General features: G+C 40.7%; 1 protein-coding gene across 1 annotated transcript in view; it reads right to left on the minus strand.

Moving 5' to 3' along the window:
* The window catches only part of ipo11 (importin 11), a 228,248-nt gene that overhangs the window by 163,455 nt on the left and 44,689 nt on the right, over window positions 1-20,104 (minus strand). The window contains exons 6-7 of the mRNA XM_084176960.1: window positions 18,249-18,381; window positions 18,094-18,152 (exon numbers count right to left, since the gene is read on the minus strand). Of these exons, the coding sequence (XP_084033086.1) occupies window positions 18,094-18,152; window positions 18,249-18,381 (192 nt within the window). The remainder of the gene's footprint in view (window positions 1-18,093; window positions 18,153-18,248; window positions 18,382-20,104) is intronic.

A 20,104-nucleotide genomic window follows, 5' to 3' on the forward strand; every position in this document is an offset into this window, starting at 1 on the left:
ACCTCAATCTCTCCAATTCGCCAGAAGTTATACCATTTGAATTATCGACAGCGAGAATGCATACAATTGAGGCATGGACACTTGACTCTGTAAAGAATATTCCCAGCTAAAGCCCAGCACATACAAATGAACAATATATAAAGGCCAAACATACAAACAAAATGTATACACTAGCAGTCAAAAGTTTGGACAAACCTACTCGTTCAAGGGTTTTTCTTTATTTTTACTATTTTCTACATTGTAGAATAATAGTGAAGACATCAAAACTATGAAATAACACATATGGAATCATGTTGTAATGAAAAAAGTGTTCAACAAAGCCACCCTTTGCCTTGATTACATTTACATTTTAGTCATTTAGCAGACGCTCTTATCCAGAGCGACTTACAGTTAGTGAATACAAAAAAATAATTATACTGGCCCCCCGTGGGAATCGAACCCACAACCCTGGCATTGCAAACGCCATGCTCTATCAACTGAGCTACATCCCTGCAGGCCATTCCCTCCCCTACCCTGGACGACGCTGGGCCAATTGTGCGCCGCCCATGAGACAGCTTTGCACACTCTTGGCATTCCCTCAACCAGCTTCATGAGGTAGTCACCTGGAATGCATTTCAATTAACAAGCGTGCCTTCTTAAAAGTTAATTTGTGGAATTTCTTTCCTTCTTAATGCGTTTGCGACAATCAGTTGTGTTGTGACAAGGTAGGAGGGGGTATACAGAAGATAGCCCTATTTGGTAAAATACCAAGTCCATATTATGGCAAGAACAGCTCAAATAAGCAAAGAGAAACGACAGTCCATCATTACTTTAAGACATGAAGGTCAGTCAATGCGGAACATTTCAAGAACTTTGAAAGTTTCTTCAAGTGCAGTCGCAAAAACCATCAAGCGCTATGATGAAACTGGCTCTCATAAGGACCACCACAGGAATGGAAGACCCAGAGTTACCACTGCTGCAGACGATAAGTTCATTAGAGTTACCAGCCTCAGAAATTGCAGCCCAAATAGTTTAAGTAACAGACACATCTCAACATCAACTGTTCAGAGGGGACTGTGTGAGTCAGGCCTTCATGGTCGAATTGCTACAAAGAAACCACTACTAAAGGACACCAATAAGAAGAAGAGACCTGCTTGGGCCAAGAAACACAAGCAATGGACAATAGACCGGTGGAAATTTGTCCTTTGGTCTGGAGTCCAAATTGGAGATTTTTGGTTCCAACCGCCGTGTCTTTCTGAGACGCGGTGTGGGTGAACGGATGATCTCTGCATGTGTAGTTCCCAACGTAAAGCATGGAGTAGGAGCTGTTATGGTGTGGGGGTGCTTTGCTGGTGACATGGTCTGTGATTTATTTAGAATTCAAGGCACACTTAACCAGCCTGGCTCCCACAGCATTCTGCAGCGATACGCCATCCGATCTGGTTTGGGCTTAGTGGGACTATCATTTGTTTTTCAACAGGACAATGACCCAACACACCTCCAGGCTGTGTAAGTGTTATTTGACCAAGGAGAGTGATGGAGTGCTGCATCAGATGACCTGGCCTCCACAATCCCCCACCTCAACCCAATTGAGACAGTTTGGGATGAGTCGGACGGCAGAGTGAAGGAAAAGCAGCCAACAAGTCCTCAGCATATGTGGGAACTCCTTCAAGACTGTTGGAAAAGCATTCCAGGTGAAGCTGGTTGAGAGAATGCCAAGAGTGTGCAAAGCTGTCAAGGCAAAGGGTGGCTATTTGAAGAATCTCAAATATAAAATATATTTTGATTTGTTGATCACTTTTTTCGTTACAACATGATTCCATGTGTGTTATTTCAAAGTTTTGATGTCTTCACTATTATTCTACAATGTAGAAAGTAGTAAAAATAAAAACCCTTGAATGAGTAGGTGTGTCCAAACTTTTGACTGGTACTGTATGTACAGTGGGGAGAACAAGTATTTGATACACTGCCGATTTTGCAGGTTTTCCTACTTACAAAGCATGTAGAGGTCTGTAATTTTTATTATAGGTACAATTCAACTGTGAGAGCCGGAATCTAAAACAAAAATCCAGAAAATCACATTGTATGATTTTTAAGTAATTAATTTGCATTTTATTGCATGACATAAGTATTTGATCACCTACCAACCAGTAAGAATTCCGTCTCTCACAGACCTGTTAGTTTTTCTTTAAGAAGTCCTCCTGTTCTCCACTCATTACCTGTATTAACTGCACCTGTTTGAACTCGTTACCTGTATAAAAGACACCTGTCCACACACTCAATCAAACAGACTCCAACCTCTCCACAATGGCTAAGACCAGAGAGCTGTGTAAGGACATCAGGGATAAAATTGTAGACCTGCACAAGGCTGGGATGGGCTACAGGACAATTGGCAAGCAGCTTGGTGAGAAGGCAACAACTGTTGGCGCAATTATTAGAAAATGGAAGAAGTTCAAGATGACGGTTAATCACCCTCGGTCTGGGGCTCCATGCAAGATCTCACCTCGTGGGGCATCAATGATCATGAGGAAGGTGAGGGATCAGCCCAGAACTACACGGCAGGACCTGGTCAATGACCTGAAGAGAGCTGGGACCACAGTCTCAAAGAAAACCATTAGTAACACACTACGCCGTCATGGATTAAAATCCTGCAGCGCACGCAAGGTCCCCCTGCTCAAGCCAGCGCATGTCCAGGCCTGTCTGAAGTTTGCCAATGACCATCTTGATGATCCAGAGGAGGAATGGGAGAAGGTCATGTGGTCTGATGAGACAAAAATAGAGCTTTTTGGTCTACACTCGCCGTGTTTGGAGGAAGAAGAAGGATGAGTACAACCCCAAGAACGCCATCCCAACCGTGAAGCATGGAGGTGGAAACATCATTCTTTGGGGATGCTTTTCTGCAAAGGGGACAGGACGACTGCACCGTATTGAGGGGAGGATGGATGGGGCCATGTATCGCGAGATCTTGGCCAACAACCTCCTTCCCTCAGTAAGAGCATTGAATATGGGTCGTGACTGGGTCTTCCAGCATGACAACGACCCGAAACACACAGCATCTCAAGGTCCTGGAGTGGCCTAGCCAGTCTCCAGACCTGAACCCAATAGAAAAATCTTTGGAGGGAGCTGAAAGTCCGTATTGCCCAGCGACAGCCCCGAAACCTGAAGGATCTGGAGAAGGTCTGTATGGAGGAGTGGGCCAAAATCCCTGCTTCAGTGTGTGCAAACCTGGTCAAGACCTACAGGAAATGTATGATCTCTGTAATTGCAAACAAAGATTTCTGTACCAAATATTAAGTTATTCTTTTCTGATGTATCAAATACTTATGTCATGCAATAAAATGCAAATTAATTACTTAATCATACAATGTGATTTTCTGGATTTTTGTTTTTTGATTCCGTCTCTCACAGTTGAAGTGTACCTATGATAAAAATTACAGACCTCTACATGCTTTGTAAGTAGGAAAACCTGCAAAATCGTCAGTGTATCAAATACTTGTTCTCCCCACTGTATGTGTTGTGCATGTAGTCCCCAACCCCCAACAAGAAAATGAACAAATTAATAAAAAATAGCCAAAAAAAATAAGTACAAGGTTTCAGTCAATCACTTCAGCTCATTAATTCCACCCATCTGACCTATTTAAGAGTGATTCACTTCCTTAATGTCGCCAAGTTAATTACTTCCAGGTCACGCCAAGGTGAAAGCCACCGCCTTCAGTCATTTACAGTGCGTTCAGAAAGTATTTACACCCCTTGACTCTTTCCACATTTTGTTGCGTTACAGACGTAATTAAAAATTGATTAAATTGAGATTTTTATGTACTGGCCTACACACAATACCCATAATGTCAAAGTGGAAATTAATTAATTAAAAATGAACTTCTGAAATGTCTTGAGTCAATAAGTATTCAACCCCTTTATTATGGCAAGCCTAAATTAGTTCAGGATTGAAAATGTGCTTAACAAGTTGCATGCACTCACTCTGTGTGCTATAACAGTGTTCAACATGATTTTTTTTACAATTACTTAATCTCTGTACCCTAAACATACAATTATCTGTAAGGTCCCTCAGTCGAGCAGTGAAATTCAAACACGGATTCAACCACAAAGAACAAGGATGTTTTAAAATGCCTCGCAAAGGGCACCTATTGGTAGATGGGTAACAAAAAAAAAAAGCAGACATTGAATATCCCTTTGAGCATGGTTTAGTTATTAATTACACTTTGGATGGTGTACAATACACCCAGTCACTACAAAGATACAGGTGTCCTTCCTAATTCAGTTGCTGGAGAGGAAGGAGACCGCTCAGGGATTTCACCATGAGGCCAATGTTACAGAGTTTAATGGCTGTGACAGGACAAAACTGAGGATGAATCAACAACATTGTAGTTACTCCACAATACTAAACTAATTGACAGAGTGAAAAGAAGGAAGCCTGCACAGATTTTTTAAAAAACATTCCAAATCATGCATCCTGTTTGCAACACAGCACTAAAGTAATACTGCAAAAAATGTGGCAAAGCAATTAACTTTTTGTACTGAATACAAAGTGTTATGTTTGGGGCAAATCCAATACAAAATATTACGGAGTACCACTCTCCATATTTTCAAGCATAGTGGTGGCTGCATCATGTTATGGTTATGATTGTAATCGTTAAGGACTGGGGAGTTTTTCAGGATAAAAAAAGAAAAGGAATGGCGCTAAGTTTTCCTAGAGGAAAACCTGGTTCAGTCTGCTTTCCACAAAACACTGGGAGATGTATTCACCTTTCAGCAGGACAATAACCTAAAACACAAGGCCAAATCTACACTGGAGTTGCTTACCAAGAAACAGTGAATGTTCCTGAGTGGCCGAGTTACAGTTTTGACTTAAAATCTACTTGAAAATCTATGACAAGACTTGAAAATGGTTGTCTAACAATGATCAACAACAAATTTGACAGAGCTTGAAGAACTTTGAAAAGAATAATGGGCAAATGTTGCACAATCCAGGTGTGGAAAGCACTTAGAGAATTACCCAGAAAGACTCACAGCTGTAACCGCTGCCAAAAGGTGCTTCTACAAAGTATTCTCACCCGGTAACCTGCACTTTAGAATCTCTGCCTACATCAGTGCATTCCATTAATCATTTATGAAGGAGTTAAAGCAAGGCACAGCCTGAAAGATAACTAATTAAAACCCACTTAAATGAGCTTGCTTTCCCTGTGGAGTTAATAATGAGGCAACCTGCAACAACAGCGTCATCAAACTTCTCACATCTCAACTATTGTGGGTCTATTAAGCAGCTCTACACATCTGAGATGGCATGGTGGAAGTAATATGGAGAAAATGCCACTGGTTGTGCTTTGGGAAATATAAGCAGATGAAAAGTGGAGGAGGAGAAGAGAGTGGCTCAAACTATTCCTTTGATAGTCGACTCACGCCTCATCCCTCCTTCCTTCCTTCTCTCCTTTAACTTTTTCCTTTGAAATTCGCAGAACAAGAGGTTGGCTTAGTCATCCCCTGGTGATCCTTAAACACACCACTCAGATATGAAGGATAGGAGAGTTGGAGTCAGAGTTCATATGACCAGAGTACTCGGAGCAAATGATTCCATTAACTCCAAGCCAGGGGAACAGCCCTCGGCACACACGTACACACTTTAATAATTTTATTGGACGATTTACACTTAATTGAATTAACTGTTCAAGGCCATTCACAAAGGGGTCTAGCTTGAAGGTAGACTGCATTCAGTGCCATGTTATTATAGTAACCTAAAACAAACTAAAATTAAAACTAATCATGAAAAAACAAATGTAGTAAACAAATAGAATAATTAACAAACCTGTTTGAAAAACTAAAAACTATTACCATTGACTCCATAACTAACTAAAATAAGTTCATCTAATGAGTTTAAGCTGATTTTCTAATGGGGTTTTCAAGCTTCTGAATCTGGAGGGTCACATTGAGATTAACGTTATAATAAAAAAAAAAAAGGTCAGACATGATGAGCAGCCCCACAGATATTGGGCGCGTTTGAAGTAGTCGGACAATAACGTGGTTTTCCAACTGCAAGGCTCAGATCAACATAGCACTGTTGCCATAGTATATAAAAAAGGTTCTTTATATAATGTTGAAATAAACATATATCTAACCCCCATATCATATACTCACTAACTGTAATAATTATATAAATGTGGGTACATTGTACAATCACTTATTGAGAGAGCCTCATCTATCACATTTATTTGAATAAATCCAATGTGCAAATAAATAGCGGCAAATTATTTCCAGTTTCAGTCATGTATTTTGTCACGTTCGAGTCGGTAAAATAAAAATAAATAAAAACACCTTAATAATTGGTTGAAAATAGAGCCTCCCACAATGTTGGCGATGGCTGCAGGATGAAGTTGGTGAAGAGCAACTGCAGAAACTTGCAGTCGACTGCAGTCAAAACTTCATAGCCTTTGATCACATGATTTTTGTAAAGTTAATGTAATTGACATGTTGGCTCAAGTCAGACAATTTTAAAGGATCTGATTTACTTATGTACATTTTTGGGGTCATTGTTATTTTTAGGGGGTAGATCAGCTTTAATATTGCAGATAGATTGTAACTTCCATCAATGTAATTGTCTGCATCACATCCAATCCCCCATGTTTTTCCCCCCGCAAATAAATAAATAAATAAAATATATAAATTATATATATATATACATACACACACACACACAGTGAGTGAAAAAGGTATTTGATCCCCTGCTGATTTTGTACGTTTGCCCACTGACAAAGACATGATCAGTCTATAATTTTAATGGTAGGTTTATTTGAACAGTGAGAGACAGAATAACAACAAAATAATCCAGATTTGCGTTTTAAATGAGGGAAATAAGTATTTGACCCCTCTGCAAAACATGACTTAGTACTTGGTGGCAAAACCCTTGTTGGCAATCACAGAGGTCAGACGTTTCTTGTAGTTGGCCACCAGGTTTGTACACATCTCAGGAGGGATTTTGTCCCACTCCTCTTTGCAGATCTTCTCCAAGTCATTAAGGTTTCGAGCCTGACGTTTGGAAACTCGAACCTTCAGCTCCCTCCACAGATGTTCTATGGGATTAAGGTCTGGAGACTGGCTAGGCCACTCCAGGTCCTTAATGTGCTCCTTCTTGATCCAGTCCTTTGTTGCCTTGGCCGTGTGTTTTGGGTCATTGTCATGCTGGAATACCTATCCACAACCCATTTTCAATGTCCTGGCTGAGGGAAGGAGGTTCTCACCCAAGATTTGACGGTACATGGCCCTGTCCATCATCGGTGGGGATGGTGTTCTTGGGGTCATAGGCAGCATTCCTCCTCCTCCAAACGCGGCGAGTTGAGTTGATGCCAAAGAGCTCGATTTTGGTCTCATCTGACCACAACACTTTGACCGAGTTCTCCTCTGAATCATTCAGATGTTCATTGGCAAACTTCAGACGGCCCTGTATATGTGCTTTCTTAAGCAGGGGGATAGTGCGCGGCGCTGCAGGATTTCAGTCCATTCGCGGCGTAGTGTGTTACCAATTGTTTTCTTGGTGACTATGGTCCCAGCTGCCTTGAGATCATTGACAAGATCCTCCCGTGTAGTTCTGGGCTGATTCCTCACCATTCTCATGATCATTGCAACGCCACGAGGTGAGATCTTGCATGGAGCCCCAGGCCGAGAGAGATTGACAGTTCTTTTGTGTTTCTTCCATTTGCCAATAATCGCACCAACGGTTGTCACCTTCTCACCAAGCTGCTTGGCGATGGTCTTGTAGCCCATTCCAGCCTTGTGTAGGTCTACAATATTGTCCCTGACATCCTTGGAGAGCTCTTTGGTCTTGGCCTATGTGGAGAGTTTGGAATCTGATTGATTGATTGCTTCTGTGGACAGGCGTCTTTTATACAGGTAACAAGCTGAGATTAGGAGCATTCCCTTAAAGAGTGTGCTCCTCATCTCAGCTCGTTACCTGTATAAAAGACACCTGGGAGCCAGAAATCTTTCTAATTGAGAGGGGGTCAAATACTTATTTCCCTCATTAAAATGCAAATCAATTTATAACATTTTTGACATGCGTTTTTCTGGATTTTGTTGTTGTTATTCTGTCTCTCACTGTTCAAATAAACCTACCATTAAAATTATAGACTGATAATTTCTTTGTCAGTGGGCAAACGTACAAAATCAGCAGGGGATCAAATACTTTTTTCCCTCACTGTACACTCCATTAGTATTTGGTAGCATTGCCTTTAAATTGTTTAACTTGGGTCAAACGTGTCGGGAAGTCTTCCACAAGCTACCCACAATAAGTTGGGTGCATTTTGGCCCATTCCTCCTGACAGAGCTGGTGTAACTGTCAGGTTTGTAGGCCTCCTTGCTCGCACACGCTTTTTAAGTTCTGCCCACAAATGTTCTATAGGATTGAGGTCAGGGCTTTGTGATGGCCACTCCAATACCTTGAATTTGTTGTCCTTAAGCCATTTTGCCACAACTTTGGAAGTATGCTTGGGGTCATTGTCCATTTGGAAGACCCATTTGCGACCAAGCTTTAACTTCCTGACTGATGTCTTGAAATGTTGCTTCAATATATCCACATAATTTTCCTTCCTCATGATCCCATCTATTTTGTGAAGTGCACCAGTCCATCCTGCAGCAAAGCACCCCCACAGCATGATGCTGCCACCCCTGTGCTTCACGGTTGGGATGGTGTTCTTCGGCTTGCAAGTGCCCCCTTTTTCCTCCAAACATCACGATGGTTATTATGACCAAACAGTTCTATTTTTGTTTCATCAGACCAGAGGACATTTCTCCAAAAAGTACGATCTTTGTCCCCATGTGCAGTTGCAAACCGTAGTCTGGCTTTTTTATGGCGGTTTTGGAGCAGTGGCTTCTTCCTTGCTGAGCGGCCATTCAGGTTATGTCGATATAGGACTTGTTTTACTGTGGATATAGATACTTTGTACCCGTATCCTCCAGCATCTTCACAAGGTCCTTTGCTGTTGTTCTGGGATTGATTTGCACTTTTCGCACCAAAGAAAGTTCATCTCTAGGAGACAGAATGCGTCTCATGGTGTTTATACTTGCGTACATTTGTTTGTACAGATGAACGTGGTACCTTCAGGAGTTTGGAAATTGCTCCCAAGGATGAACCAGACTTGCGGAGGTCTAAAATACAATTCTGAGGTCTTGGCTGATTTCTTTTCATTTTCCCATGATGTCAAGCAAAGAGGCACCGAGTTTGAAGGTAGGCCTTGAAATACATCCACATGTACACCTCCAATTAACTGAAATTATGTCAATTAGCCTATCAGAAGCTTCTAAAGCCATGACATCATTTTCTGGAATTTTCCAAGCTGTTTAAAGGCACAGTCAACTTAGTATATGTAAACTTCTGACCCACTGGAATTGTGATACAGTGAATTATAAGTGAAATAATCTAAAATCGGTAAACAATGTTTGGAAAAATTACTTGTCATGCACGAAGTAGATGCCCTAACCGACTTGCTAAAACTATAGTTTGTTAACAAGAAATTTGTGGAGTGGTTGAAAAACAAGTTTTAATGACTCTAACCTAAGTGTATATAAACTTCTGACTTCAACTGTATATGCCATATCTTTCAAACTGTGCTCTTTCACAAAAGTTCTCAACCTATATACTTATTATGGACACAGAATGTTTTACATTAGTTATTTTGTTATTAGTCCCAAACTTCAGCTCAATTCAAACCCTCCTGTCTATCTCTTAACACCATCTATATTGGATTTCTACTTGCCATACATTTTTCAACTGTACTGTGACGTTTCACAAAAGTTCTGAACCCTTCTATTCTCATTGTTTCTACAGATCGTAAATTGAAAATAAACATTTTTGATAAAATTATTATATTATTGATCGATTGAATATAACTTTTCAGATCATCCATTAGTGCTATCTGCAGGGTTAACTCCTGGTAAATATTGCTATCCTTCAGTCATTCCTGGACCTGTGACCAAAAACAAGCTACAAATGGACAGTACCAAAACAAATTATCTAATCATTATGTCTATTCACAGCAAAATCTGCAGAGCGGGGAAGATTGTATCCCCCATATTAAGTGGCGCAGTGGTCTAAGGCACTGCATCTCAGTGCTTGAGGCGTCCCTACAGACCTCCTGGATCGATTCCAGGCTGTATCACAACTGCCCGTGATTTGGAGTCCCATAGGGCGGCGCACAATTGGCCCAGCGTCGTCCGGGTTTGCCGGTGTAGGCCGTCATTGTAAATAAGAATTTGTACTTAACCGACTTGCCTAGTTAAATAAAGGCAAAAAATTAAATAATTGTATAATAATTTAAAATTGAAAAATTGTAAGTTTTGAATCCGGCGTCGTTTTGCGTATCAGTTCATTAACCATTTGCCATGGAATCGGTACGTCAAAACTCTCTTCCCAACTATTTTGCAATCTACAGTGAGGGAAAAGGGTATTTGATCCCCTGATGATTTTGTACGTTTGCCCACTGACAATGATCAGTCTATAATTTTAATGATAGGTTTATTTGAACAGTGAGAGACAGAATAACAACAACAAAATCGAGAAAAACGCATTTAACATTTTTTACACATTTATTTGCATTTTAATGAGGGAAATAAGTATTTGACCCCCTCTCAATCAGAAAGATTACTGGCTCCCGGGTGTCTTTTATACAGGTAATGAGCTGAGATTAGGAGCACACTCTTAAAGGGAGTGCTCCTAATCTCATTTTGTTACCTGTATAAAAGACACCTGTCCACAGAAGCAATCAATCAGATTCCAAACTCTCCACCATGGCCAAGACCAAAGAGCTCTCCAAGGATGTGAGGGACAAGATTGTATACCTACAGAAGGCTGGAATGGGCTACAAGACCATTGCCAAGCAGCTTGGTGAGAAGGGCTTCATGCAAGAGCTCACCTCGAGGCATTGCAATGATCATGAGAACGGTGAGGAATCAGCCCAAAACTACACGGGAGGATCTTGTCAATGATATCAAGGCAGTTGGGAACATAGTCACCAAGAAAACAAATGGTAACACACTACGCCGTGAAGGACTGAAATCCTGCAGCGCCCGCAAGGTCCCCCTGCTCAAGAAAGCACATATACAGGGCCGTCTGAAGTTTGCCAATGAACATCTGAATGATTCAGAGGAAAACTGGGTAAAAGTGTTGTGGTCAGATGAGACCAAAATCGAGCTCTTTGGCATCAACTCAACTCGCCGCGTTTGGAGGAGGAGCAATGCTGCCTATGACCCCAAGAACACCATCCCCACCGTCAAACATGGAGGTGGAAACATTATGCTTTGGGGGTGTTTTTCTGCTAAGGGGACAGGCCAACTTCACCGCATCAAAGGGACGATGGACGGGGCCATGTACCGTCAAATCTTGGGTGAGAACCTCCTTCCCTCAGCCAGGGCATTGAAAATGGGTCGTGGAAGGGTATTCCAGCATGACAACGACCCAAAACATACGGCCAAGGCAACAAAGGAGTGGCTCAAGAAGAAGCACATTAAGGTCCTGGAGTGGCCTAGTCAGTCTCCAGACCTTAATCCCATAGAAAATTTGTGGAGCTGAAGATTCGAGTTGCCAAACGTCAGCCTCGAAACCTTAATGACTTGGAGAAGATCTGCAAAGAGGAGTGGGACAAAATCCCTCCTGAGATGTGTGCAAACCTGGTGGCCAACTACAAGAAACGTCTGACCTCTGTGATTGCCAACAAGGGTTTTGCCACCAAGTACTAAGTCATGTTTTGCAGAGGGGTCAAATACTTATTTCCCTCATTAAAATGCAAATCAATTTATAACATTTTTGACATGCGTTTTTCTGGATTTATTTTTTTTTATTCTGTCTCTCACTGTTCAAATAAACCTACCATTAAAATTATAGACTGATCATGTCTTTGTCAGTGGGCAAACGTACAAAATCAGCAGGGGATCAAATACTTTTTTCCCTCACTGTATATGGGACGGCTGTCAATCCTTTGGTCCTTAAATTAAACTGGTATACTTTTTTATTTATCACAACTTTCTTTAACCAATTATGGTATTTTAATGCAGGGCTGACAGACAAGTTCCTTACTTTTTCCCCCTTCCACTTTCCTCTTCCATTTTTGCGGTAATGCTGCAATTATTTGGTTGTCATTTTGGGTAGAGCAGACATTTCCTTATGTTTTTGTTAGCTGCATGTGCGACATAACTCCACCAGTTCTACATATTATATCATTTACGAAGACACTTTTCTTTAAAAAAAAATCAAAAAATTCTTTAACCACAATATTTGTTGCATTATTTGTCCCGTCGTTTCTAGAGGATTAAATTGAAATTGCAACCAACATTCTATGGCTTGTTTTAGAAAGTGATATTTGGGAGAGGATTTGTTTTCAAATAACTGAAAGTGAGAGGTTTTAATCTGAATAAAGGGGAAAAGGCCATTCTTGTACATGGGGTGAGACAATCTTACTAATTTGCTCGTGAACCAGTTCGGATTGAAGTATACAACTTTCGTATGACTGAAGCTTTTAGTGATAGGTCTAATGCTTTAATATTTAATAATTTCTGTCCTCCGAATTCATATTCATTATATAAATAGGCACGTTTAATTTTGTCTCGCTTGCCATTCCAAATAAAACTGAATATTTTTTCTCATATAATTTCAAAAACTGTTCGCTAGGCGTAGGCAAGGCCATAAGCAAATAGGTAAACTGGGATAATAGTTAAATCAGGGTGATTTTTCCACAAATAGACAGGTATTTCCCTTTCCACCGAAGCAAGATCTTATCAATTTTTGTAACTTTCTATTAAAATGTATTGGAGTGAGATCATTTATTTTGGGATATGTATTCCGAGTATATCCACATCACCATCAGATCATTTTATTGGTAAACTACACGGTAATGTAAAATTTTTATTTTCTTGTGATCCAATATGTAATATAGTACATTTATCATAATTTGGTTGTAATCCAGAGAAGTTAGAAAATGTATCTAGATCCTCTGAGGCTGTGGAAGGATTCAAGTTGTGGATTTAAAAGAAAACATGAATCATCAGCGTACAATGACACCTTCGTTTTTAAGCCCTGGATTTCTAATCCCTTGATATTATTGTTGGATCTAATTTTAATAGCTAACATTGCGATGGCCATAATAAATAGATATGCCGATAGTGGACAACTTTGCTTTACTCCTCTTGACTGTTTAAAATTTGAGAAATAGTCATTATTTACTATTTTACACCTAGGGTTACTACACATGATTTTAACCCATCTTACAGGAGATTCTCCAAAATTGAAATGCTCCAGGAATTTACAGTGGGGAAAAAAAGTATTTAGTCAGCCACCAATTGTGCAAGTTGTCCCACTTAAAAAGATGAGAGGCCTGTAATTTTCATCATAGGTACACGTCAACTATGACAGACAAATTGAGAAAAGAAAATCCAGAAAAATCACATTGTAGGATTTTTAATCAATTTATTTGCAAATTATGGTGGAAAATAAGTATTTGGTCACCTACAAACAAGCAAGATTTCTGGCTCTCACAGACCTATAACAACTTCTTTAAGAGGCTCCTCTGTCCTCCACTCGTTACCTGTATTAATGGCACCTGTTTGAACTTGTTATCAGTATAAAAGACACCTGTCCACAACCTCAAACAGTCACACTCCAAACTCCACTATGGCCAAGACCAAAGAGCTGTCAAAGGACACCAGAAACAAAATTGTAGACCTGCACCAGGCTGGGAAGACTGAATCTGCAATTGGTAAGCAGCTTGGTTTGAAGAAATCAACTGTGGGAGCAATTATTAGGAAATGGAAGACATACAAGACCACTGATAATCTCCCTCGATCTGGGGCTCCACGCAAGATCTCACCCCGTGGGGTCAAAATTATCACAAGAACAGTGAGCAAAAATCCCAGAACCACACGGAGGGACCTAGTGAATGACCTGCAGAAAGCTGGGACCAAAGTAACAAAGCCTACCATTAGTAACACACTACGCCACCAGGGACTCAAATCCTGCAGTGCCAGACGTGTCCCCCTGCTTAAGCCAGTACATGTCCAGGCCCGTCTGAAGTTTGCTAGAGTGCATTTGGATGATCCAGAAGAGGATTGGGAGAATGTCATATGGTCAGATGAAACCAAAATATAACTTTTTGGTAAAAACTCAACTCGTCGTGTTTGGAGGACAAAGAATGCTGAGTTGCATCCAAAGAACACCATACCTACTGTGAAGCATGGGGGTGGAAACATCATGCTTTGGGGCTGTTTTTCTGCAAAGGGACCAGGACGACTGATCCGTGTAAAGGAAAGAATGAATGGGGCCATATATCCTGAGATTTTGAGTGAAAACCTCCTTCCATCAGCAAGGGCATTGAAGATGAAAAGTGGCTGGGTCTTTCAGCATGACAATGATCCCAAACACACCGCCCGGGCAACGAAGGAGTGGCTTCATAAGAAGCATTTCAAGGTCCTGGAGTGGCCTAGCCAGTCTCCAGATCTCAACCCCATAGAAAATCTTTGGAGGGAGTTGAAAGTCCGTGTTGCCCAGAGACAGCCCCAAAACATCACTGCTCTAGAGGAGATCTGCATGAGGGAATGGGCCAAAATACCAGCAACAGTGTGTGAAAACCTTGTGAAGACTTACAGAAAACGTTTGACCTGTGTCATTGCCAACAAAGGGTATATAACAAAGTATTGAGAAACTTTTGTTGTTGACCAAATACTTATTTTCCACCATAATTTGCAAATAAATTCATTAAAAATCCTACAATGTGATTTTCTGGATTTTTTTTTCCTCATTTTGTCCGTCATAGTTGACGTGTACCTATGATGAAAATTACAGGCCTCTCTCATCTTTTTAAGTGGGAGAACTTGCACAATTGGTGGCTGACTAAATACTTTTTTCCCCCACTGTATATATAAACTCCAGTCGTACTTTATCAAAAGCCTTTTCAAAGTCAGCTATGAATAGCAGGCCTGGTTTCCCAGATTTTTCTAAGTTTTCTATTGTTTCCAGTACTTGCCTTATCTCTAATGTATCGACCATGGAAAAAACCTGTCTGATTAGAATGAATAATGTCCGACAATACAGTGGCTTGCGAAAGTATTCACCCCCTTGGCATTTTTCCTATTTCTTGTCTTACAACCTGGAATTTAAATGGATTTTTAGGGGTTTGAATCATTTGATTTACACAACATGCCTACCACTTTGAAGATGCAAAATATCTTTTCTTGTGAAACAAACAAGAAATAAGACAAAAAACAGAAAACTTGAGTGTGCATAACTATTCACCCCCCCCCCCCCCACAAAGTCAATACTTTATAGAGCCACCTTTTGCAGCACATACAGCTGCAAGTCTCTTGGGCTATGTCTCTATAAGCTTGGCACATCTAGCCAATGGGAAAGGCAAAACTGCTCCAGCTCCTTCAAGTTGGAAGGGTTCTGCTGGTGTACAGCAATCTTTAAGTCATACCACATATCCTCAATTGGATTGAGGTCTGGGCTTTGACTAGGCCATTCCAAGACAAATGTTTCCCCTTAAACCACTCAAGTGTTGCTTTAGCAGTATGCTTAGGGTCTTGTCCTGCTGGAAGGTGAACCTCCGTCCCAGTCTCAAATCTCTGGAAGACAAACAGGTTTCCCTCAAGAATTTCCCTGTATTTAGCACCATCCATCATTCCTTCAATTCTGACCAGTTTCCCAGTCCCTGCCGATGAAAAACATCCCCACAGCATGATGCTGCCACCACCACGCTTCAATGTGGGGATGGTGTTCTCTGGGTGATGAGAGGTGTTGGGTTTGCGCCAGACATAGCGTTTTCCTTGATGGCCAAAAAGCTACATTTTAGTCTCATCTGACCAGAATACCTTCTTCTATATGTTTGGGGAGTCTCCCACATGCCTTTTGGCAAACACCAAACGTGTTTGCTTATTCTTTTCTTTAAGCAATGGCTTTTTTCTGGCCACTGTTCCGTAAAGCCCAGCTCTGTGGAGTGTACGGCTTAAAGTGGTCCTATGGACTGATACTCCAATCTCCGCTGTGGAGCTTTGCAGCTCTTTCGGGGTTATCTTTGGTCTCTTTGTTGCCTCTCTGATTAATGCCCTCCTTGCCTGGTCCGTGAGTTTTGGTGGACGGCCCTCTCTTGGTAGGTTTGTTGTGGTGCCATATTCTTTCCATTTTTTAATAATGGATTTAAAAATGGTGCTCCGTGGGATGTGTACCCTGATCTGTACTTCTCCACAACTTTGTCCCTGACCTGTTTGGAGACCTCCTTGGTCTTCACGGTTCCGCTTGCTTGGTGGTGCCCCTTGCTTAGTGGTGTTGCAGACTCTGGGGCCTTTCAGAACAGGTGTATATATACACTGAGATCATTACATTTACATTTTAGTCATTTAGCAGACGCTCTTATCCAGAGCGACTTACAGTTAGTATCATGTGACCGATCATGTGACACTTAAATTAAGTCCACCTATGTGCAATCTAACTAATTATGTGACTTCTGAAAGTAATTGGTTGCACCAGATCTTATTTAGGGGCTTCATAGCAAAGGGGGTGAATACATATGCACGCACCACTTTCCGTTATTTATTCTTTAGCATTTTTTGAAACAAGTTATTTTTTTCCTTTCACTTCACTTCATGAAATCCAAATAAAAATCCATTTAAATTACAGGTTGTAATGCAACAAAATAGGAAAAACGCCAAGGGGGATAAATACTTTTGCAAGGCACTGTACCTTTTTAATTCTATAATTTTTGCATCACAACACTGAAGTTTAAGGGGCCTCCAATTTTTTTTATGGACTGGATCTTTATATTTCCCACTTGTATCCTGTTTCAGTAATAATGAAATCAGACCACCTTGAGTGTCTGACAATCTACCATTTACATCAGAGTGGTTAAAACATGCTAATAACGGTCCTCTGAGTATTTCAAAAAAAAAGTTTGGTATACCTCAACTGGTATGCCATCCAACCCTGGAGTTTTCCCGGACTTAAAGTCTTTAATTGCATCTTCTGTATGGCTGTTAATTTTACATTATCAATAGAATAATTATAAAATTGCTAAACATTTTGAAAACCTGTTTTCGTTTTGTCATTATGGGGTATTGTGTGTAGATTAAATATTATTGTTTCATCATCAATCAATTTTAGAATTAGGCTGTAACGTAACAAAATGTGGAAAAAGTCAAGGGGTCTGAATACTTTCCGAATGCATTGTATATAAAAAAATAAAAACATATTGATTACATAAGTATTCAATCCCCTGAGTCATTACATGTTAGAATCACCTTCGGCAGCGATTACAGCTGTGAGTCTTTATGGGTAAGTCTAAGAGCTTCGCACACTTGGAAAATTATTCAAGCGCTGTCAAGTTGGTTGTTGATCATTGCTAGACAGCCATTTTCAAGCCTTGCCATAGATTTTCAAGCCGATTTAACTCAAAACTGTAATTAGGCCACTCAGGAACATTCAATGTTGTCTTGGTATGCAACTCCAGTGTAGATTTAGCCTTGTGTTTTCGGTTGTTGTCCTGCTAAAAGGTGAATTTGGGTCGCAGTCTTTTGGAAAGCAGACTGAACAAGGTTTTCCTCTAGGATGTTGCCTGTGCTTAGCTGTATTCCGTTTCTTTTTATCATAAAAACTCCCTAGTCCTGACAATTCACTCTGTCAATTAGGTTAGTATTGTGGAGTAACTACAATGTTGTTGATTCATCCTCAGTTCTCATATCACAGCCATTAAACTCTAACTGTTTTGAAGTCACCATTGGCCTCATGGTGAAATCCAGGAGCAGTTTACAACTGAATTAGGAAGGACACCTGTATCTTTGTAGTGACTGGGTGTATTGATACAACATCCAAAGTGTAATTAATAACTTCACCATGCTCAAAGGGATATTCAATGTCTGCTTTTTTTTCCCACCCATCTACCAATAGATGTCCTTCTTTGCGAGGCATTGGAAAACCTCCCTGGTCTTTGTGGTTGTATCGGTGTTTGAAATTCACTGCTCGGCTGAGGGACATTACAGATAATTGTATGTGTAGAGTACAGAGAAGAGACATTTTTGCCAAATCCCATCTTTGCTTCTTTCCCGAATAACTTTCTCCTGGTTTTCCACACTCACCATCACTTCCATATTCTGTTGTGGCTCCTGGAATCCATGGACCGTCAGTTTCCGAAGAACTAGGAGGAAAAAGTAAACAATGAACTTTAGATACAAGTCAATCAGAACTGTGTGTGTGTGTGTGTGTGTGTGTGTGTGTGAAAGATTCCACCTACCTTTCAGTGACAGCAGAGTCCTCTCCAGTGAGCTCAGGGCATGGGCCTGATCCACGGCTAGGACCTGCTGGAGGAAGCAGTCTGTGTGGTGGCTCCACAGGGAGCAGGCAAAGCTGTAGATGCCCGACGCCAGCTGCAACACACACACAAAACTCAATTAAATAAGACTCCTTAGTCTGGGTCAATCAATGTGCGAGTGTGAGTGCGAGCGAGCCACAGTTGCAATTTGCCTTACGATAGCACGGTTATTGTTGTCTCTCCATGAGATTACCCCGGAGCAATAGTTTTCCTAAATGACTTTTTCTTGTAATGACAACAAAACTCTGGAAGGAACAGACAACACACAAAAAACAGTGTCAATTTCTAAACTATTGCTTTATTATTAATTCTAGTATCCTGAGAGACTGATGTTCCATATAACTGTTAACTGTTCCTGTGACTTGGCGTATTAAACTGCAGAATGAGAATCCTCTGAGGTTGATTGTTGCACAAGTAAAGCAATGCCCCGAAAAACTAATTTTGTGCGCTCCCTCTCTGGTGAGAAGTGAGAGAAGCTCTGTGAGATGATGGAGCAGAAAACACAAGACTGTGGAGAGGACAAACGGCTGAATGGGGGAATGAGCCAATCGGAATAAGCAGAGACTGCAGTGATTCATCCTCTAACACAGCTGAAGACACTAATGTTATCATTCCAGCACATCTCCACGGAAACCATCTATCACAAATCTCCATGTTAACAACAAATACCTCCATTTGGCCTGAGGGGGAGAGGAACCCCAAACAGGCAGGACAACAACAGTGACAGTTTGCTGAAGTGCGAAGAGTCTTTAAATGAAATAAGTATGATCCAAAACATCTAGCCATTCAAGGCTCTACGTCCACAAATGAGATGTTTGTCTGATTCATTTGATCCAGTGTTTGTTTGATGGTTATTTTTCTTGTGGCTGACATGTCTAAGGTTCAAGTGATGAGTCGGAGGAATATTCCATCTTTAAAATGACAGTTACGGTTCAAACCACACATTTCAGTCAAAGTAATGTTGATGGGCTTTCTTTATTCATTTCTTAATGCAAACCCTAAAGGGTATTAAAGTGACTTCAGAAGAGATGACTCAACATATCAAATGTTTACATTCAGTGTGGTTTGATATATACAGTGCCGTGAAAAAGTATGTCCCCTTTCAGATTCTCTATTTTTTGCATATTTTTGATACTGAATGTTATCAGATCTTCAACCAAAACCTAGTATTAGATTAAAGGGAACCAGAGTTTACAAATAAAAAAAGGTATACTTATTTAATTAACAAAGTTATGCAACATCCAATTCCCCTGCGTGAAAAAGTAATTTCCCCTTTACACGCAATAACTGGTTGTGCCAGTTGATCAGTCTCTCACATCGCTGTGGAGGAATTTTTGCCCACTCTTGCACGCAGAACTGCTTTAACTCAGCGACATTTGTGGGTTTTCAAGCATGAACTGCTCATTTCAAGTCCTACCACAACATCTCAATTGGGATTAGGACTTAGACCAGAACTTGGAATTTGTTGCTTTTATTCATGTAGAGTTGATTATGTGTTTTGGAATTTTGTCTTGCTGCATGACCCAGCTGCGCTTCAGCTTCAGCTCTCAGACGGATGGCCTGACATTCTCCTGTAGAATTCTCTGATACAGAGCAGAAATCATGGTTCCTTCTATGAAGGCAAGTCATCTAGGTCCTGAGGCAGCAAAGCATCCCCAAACCATCACACTACTCACCACCATGCTTGACCATTGGTATGAGGTTCTTACTGTGGAATGCAGTATTTGGTTTTTGCCAGACATAAAATGGGACTCATCTCATCCAAAAGGTTGACTCAA

This window comes from Coregonus lavaretus, assembly GCF_964263955.1.
Source record: "Coregonus lavaretus genome assembly, chromosome: 14".
Lineage (NCBI taxonomy): Eukaryota > Metazoa > Chordata > Actinopteri > Salmoniformes > Salmonidae > Coregonus > Coregonus lavaretus.